This window comes from Hibiscus syriacus, unplaced genomic scaffold, assembly GCF_006381635.1.
Source record: "Hibiscus syriacus cultivar Baekdansim isolate YM2019G1 unplaced genomic scaffold, ASM638163v2 tig00111311_pilon, whole genome shotgun sequence".
In the NCBI taxonomy this organism is placed as follows: domain Eukaryota; kingdom Viridiplantae; phylum Streptophyta; class Magnoliopsida; order Malvales; family Malvaceae; genus Hibiscus; species Hibiscus syriacus.
The window spans coordinates 827,246-831,363 of record NW_024063054.1 but is presented as its reverse complement, the minus strand read 5'-3'; the positions used below and the strand labels follow the sequence as shown (position 1 = coordinate 831,363).

At 38.3% G+C, this 4,118-nt stretch overlaps 1 protein-coding gene across 3 annotated transcripts; it reads left to right on the top strand.

Moving 5' to 3' along the window:
- The first annotated feature begins 1,146 nt into the window (after nt 1-1,146).
- On the top strand, nt 1,147-3,244 carry LOC120158325 (metacaspase-1-like). Of its 3 annotated transcripts, XM_039169198.1 has the most exons (5): nt 1,147-1,713; nt 1,791-2,121; nt 2,408-2,519; nt 2,594-2,782; nt 2,895-3,244. In XM_039169198.1, the coding sequence occupies exons 1-5, from the start codon at nt 1,305-1,307 to the stop codon at nt 2,952-2,954; spliced, it is 1,101 nt and encodes a 366-aa protein (XP_039025129.1). In that variant the 5' UTR covers nt 1,147-1,304; the 3' UTR covers nt 2,955-3,244. The 3 variants fall into 3 exon arrangements, with proteins under 3 accessions (XP_039025129.1, XP_039025127.1, XP_039025128.1); XM_039169196.1 differs by having other exon boundaries at nt 2,594-3,244; XM_039169197.1 differs by having other exon boundaries at nt 1,147-1,736; nt 1,862-2,121; nt 2,594-3,244.
- The last annotated feature ends 874 nt before the right edge of the window (nt 3,245-4,118 follow it).

Sequence of the window (4,118 nt, the reverse complement as noted above, 5' to 3'; positions counted from 1 at the left end):
ATTAGGATGACATAAAAATAGCCTTGAATGATTCTCGGGAAATGACCAGGACACTCGAGTTTCTTTAGAAAATGCTAGCATTATCAAAAGTATAGATTCATCCAGATTTATCATTTGGTAGGGCCGAGGCCTTTCTGACTAACTATGTTTGTTGAGTCCTTAATAATATTTAGAAGAAAGGGTGAGTTAGTAAGGGGTATGGTTTTCGATGCAGAGAATTCCAGGGGCTATATCCAGGGTAAACTAGAGGGGTGTGTGAACTCCGAGATGTAGAACCCTCAATTGTACTATGATGTCTGCCATAACGTAGAGAGTGAGTATTCAAGAATACTCACTAAAGCAGTTTTAAAGCATACTAGCTTGGGCGCAAGGTCCAACACTCAAGGAGTGGGCTAGTATAATAGAATAGATAGTAGAATAGAGAACAACAGACTTGATAGCTTGAGCATGTCATGAACACTTTTAATAGTGTGGCACTAGGTTAGTTAGCTCAACGTTTGGAATTTGTTTCCTTACGCAGGTTAGACGAGGAGGAGTCGGAGGACTTTTTGGGACCAATAGTGATCCAAATCCAGTTAGTGCAAAGTACGTCTTAGGTCATCTTTATAGAGGGCATGTATTCTTGTGAACCCTTTGTATATTTTGTATGGGTCGTTTTTGAGCGATGATCTGTATGATTTGAAATAATATTTTTAGGAGCTCCTGATGTAAATTATTTTATTTAAATAGTGGTTGATTCATTTTAGCGTGATTGTTTACAATGATAATTTTTAAAGCAGAAAAATTTAAAAGAAAATTTTGGTTAACCACTCCGGTGGTTCCGTGTAACATTCTGATCCGTCAAACTATGTGTCGTACCGGTTTGAACTTTGAGTAAAGCATGGAATGTAATGATATAAGGTATGAATTCATTTTGAGCATAGATTCCGGCTAGGCTGGCATCAAGCGTACCAAAAGTCTTTCTTCCGTTATTCTTTTGGATGATCAAATCACAGCTTTTTCAATTAAGGTTAAAAAATACTTTGTAAAATACATTTGAAACAATTTATCTTTATTATTATTTAATGTAGTAAAACAAAGGGGTAAATGCTTTATAAATATTGTCATCTGCGACTATAAATAAATAAATGATTTGTGTCGAGTAAATCTCGATTGCTGATGCTTATAAAAACCTAAAGATCTGTTTCCTACAATCCATGAACTACAAGCAGCAATAAATATCATTAGCATAGCAATAGCAATAGCAATAGCAATACTGTTTTTCGTTTTTCATTTAGCCAACATCTTCCGGTTCATCGACAACCATGGAAATGGGAAGAAACAAGGGCGGCAGCTGTGGAAGCAGGCAACGGTTCTCGGGGAAGGCAAAATCGAGGTCCAAAGGCACTGATGCCGAAAGCCCTTCATGTAGAAACTATTTCCCGCTTCCAGCTAATGAACAACCGAGCCAGTGCCAAGGTGGACTTCGAAGCCGCGTGCGAACCTTTTGTAGAGAGAAAATCAGAGGAAAGACGAATCAAAGTACCGTAACGCCTTCCCTGAATCTCCCGCCCTCGGCGGTGAGATCGAACAAGCGTGCAGTGCTTTGCGGAATCACTTACAACAACTTGAAGCAGTACAGGCTTAAAGGAACTACTAACGACGTCAAGAACATGAGAGAGTTGTTGATCACTAAATTTGGCTACCCTGGAGATTTCGTTCGTGTCCTTACTGGTATTCTTCGTCATTATCTGACGGTAAAATTCCCATCAATTCCATGTTTCTAATTTCGGTTTAATTGAGAATTGTAGAAGAGGAGACGAACCGACAATTTATACCGACGAGGAAGAACATCGAGGATTCATTGCTATGGCTGGTGCAGGACTGCCAACCGGGGGATTCGTTGGTGTTCTTTTACTCCGGACATGGCTTACGGGTGCCAGATTTTAACAACGACGAGGTCGATGGATTCGACGAAACCATATGTCCAATTGATTTCAAAGAAGCGGGCATGATCGTGGATAATGATCTTAATAACCTCATCGTTCGTCCGCTCACTAGTGGCGTTACTCTTCACGCCATTGTTGATGCTTGTCATAGTGGAACCATTCTGGATCTTCACAAAGTATACACCAGTATAAAGTAAGTTTACTCATTCTATCAAACTTTACGATAAATATATTCTCTTTTTTCTCTCTCCTTCTTATGTGATATAAAGATGAGACAAATGCATATTCTATTCTCTAACTTCAATGAATTAGTGAATGCAATGAACACTTCATTTTCCAGATTGACAGGGAGAATCAATACTCAAAACAACCTGTTGATTATTCCCTACTTTATCACTATTATTAATATATCCAATTTTATTATTAGTCCTTATACTGTACATAAATTGTGAATTTAGTCAATGTATTTTTCTTTACAGGAGAAAATGGGAAGACAATAGTCCTCCCTCGGGTGTATATAAAGGTACAAATGGTGGATTAGCCATTTCTATCAGTGCTTGTCTAGATAACGAAGCTGCTGTTGATACCTCTGTAAGCCATAAAATTTTCATTTTTCAACTAAACATTGTTAACTGTATATTATGACACATGAACTGGTGCTTCAGGTCTTCACAGCTGGGAAGATGAATGGTGCTCTGACTTACATATTGGTTGAGATTCTGAAGAAATTGCCCAGTCCGACATACGGCGACTTGTTTGATTTGATTCACGAAACCATTGAAAACGTTAATCAATCTGGATGCCTTGCTAATACAAGAATCTTAAGGAGACTCTTCGATTCTAGTTTCTCACAGGCCTGTTTTATTTCTCTCTTGTTCAAGTTAATACTTAATCAAATTTTATTCACCCCGTACATTATTTATCAATATCTGTGGTTTAATCCTCTTTTGGTTATGGGGTACACAGACAACTCTTCTCTCGTCTACAGCTGAGTTCGACGTTTACAGGAAGCATTTGTTTTTGTAAACAAATTTTGGTGCAACAGATACATATATATTGCCACCTGATTCAGAGCTGCGAAATGTTTGTTTGTCCATGAATCAACATTGGAGGATGTTAAGTATAGATAAGGTGCAGTTGCTGTGATGGTGTGCTCCGGTGGTTGTAACTTGTTAGTTCTAGTTGTTAGCTAGCTGTTAAGGTTGTTAGTTTGTTATTCATTGATGTTAGCAGTTTGTAGCAGTTAACTTGAGTTTGTAAGCTGTATAAAACAACATGTAAACTTCAGTAAATGGCACATCTGAATATTCTTATGATATTTTACAAAGTTTCTAGTTTCTCAACATGGTATAAATCACCAAAGATCCTGGTGACATTTCTTTTGTTTCTATGGCTTGATCATGTTGTTTGGTGAAGCTTTTCCTTTTTCGAGTAGAATCAAGATGTTTACAAACAAAAAGATTAATGTTGTGCTTGATGAGATGAATTTTTGGCTGTGGAAACAGTAAGTGCTGCTTAACGTTAGGAGTCATCATCTTGAACGGTTACTTACTGGTGTGATGAAGCCTCCACCTGAATTAGTTGTTGATGAACATGGTGCAATGGTTCAAAATGAAGATTACAAGGACTTTGTTGCTCAAGACAGTACGTTGGCTTGTTGGTTGTTGTCAACCATTAGTAATCATTTTCTTTCTCAGTTTGTTGGAGCAGAGACTGCTTTTACAGTCTGGAATATAGTACTACAGTTCTTTGCCACCAAATCATCAACTGCAATTATGAATCTTCATTATAGGCTGCAGTATCTCAAGAAAGGTGAATATGGTATGCGGGTGTATTTGCCCCGAGTTAAAGAAACTTGTGATGCTTTGGCATCTTGTGGCAGTGCTGTTCTCACAGTCGGTCAGGTGACAAGCATTCTGAAAGGGTTGCCCCGGGAGTATCAACCCTTCATGGCAGTTATTACTACTAGTGGAGAGTCTTTTTCTTTAGAAAAAGTTTGTACAATTCTCATTGCTGTTGAAACTCAGTTAGCAGGGTTTGCTTCTCAAAAAGAGGTAGTCTTGGCAAGCGCTCATGTTGTTTGTGGCTTGGAGTCTTCTAAGATTGGATTGCACTCTTACTCACATCATCATCGATCTCATCAACCCTCATATTCTGGAGGTATATCTAGTTGTAGGAGTGCTCGTGGAT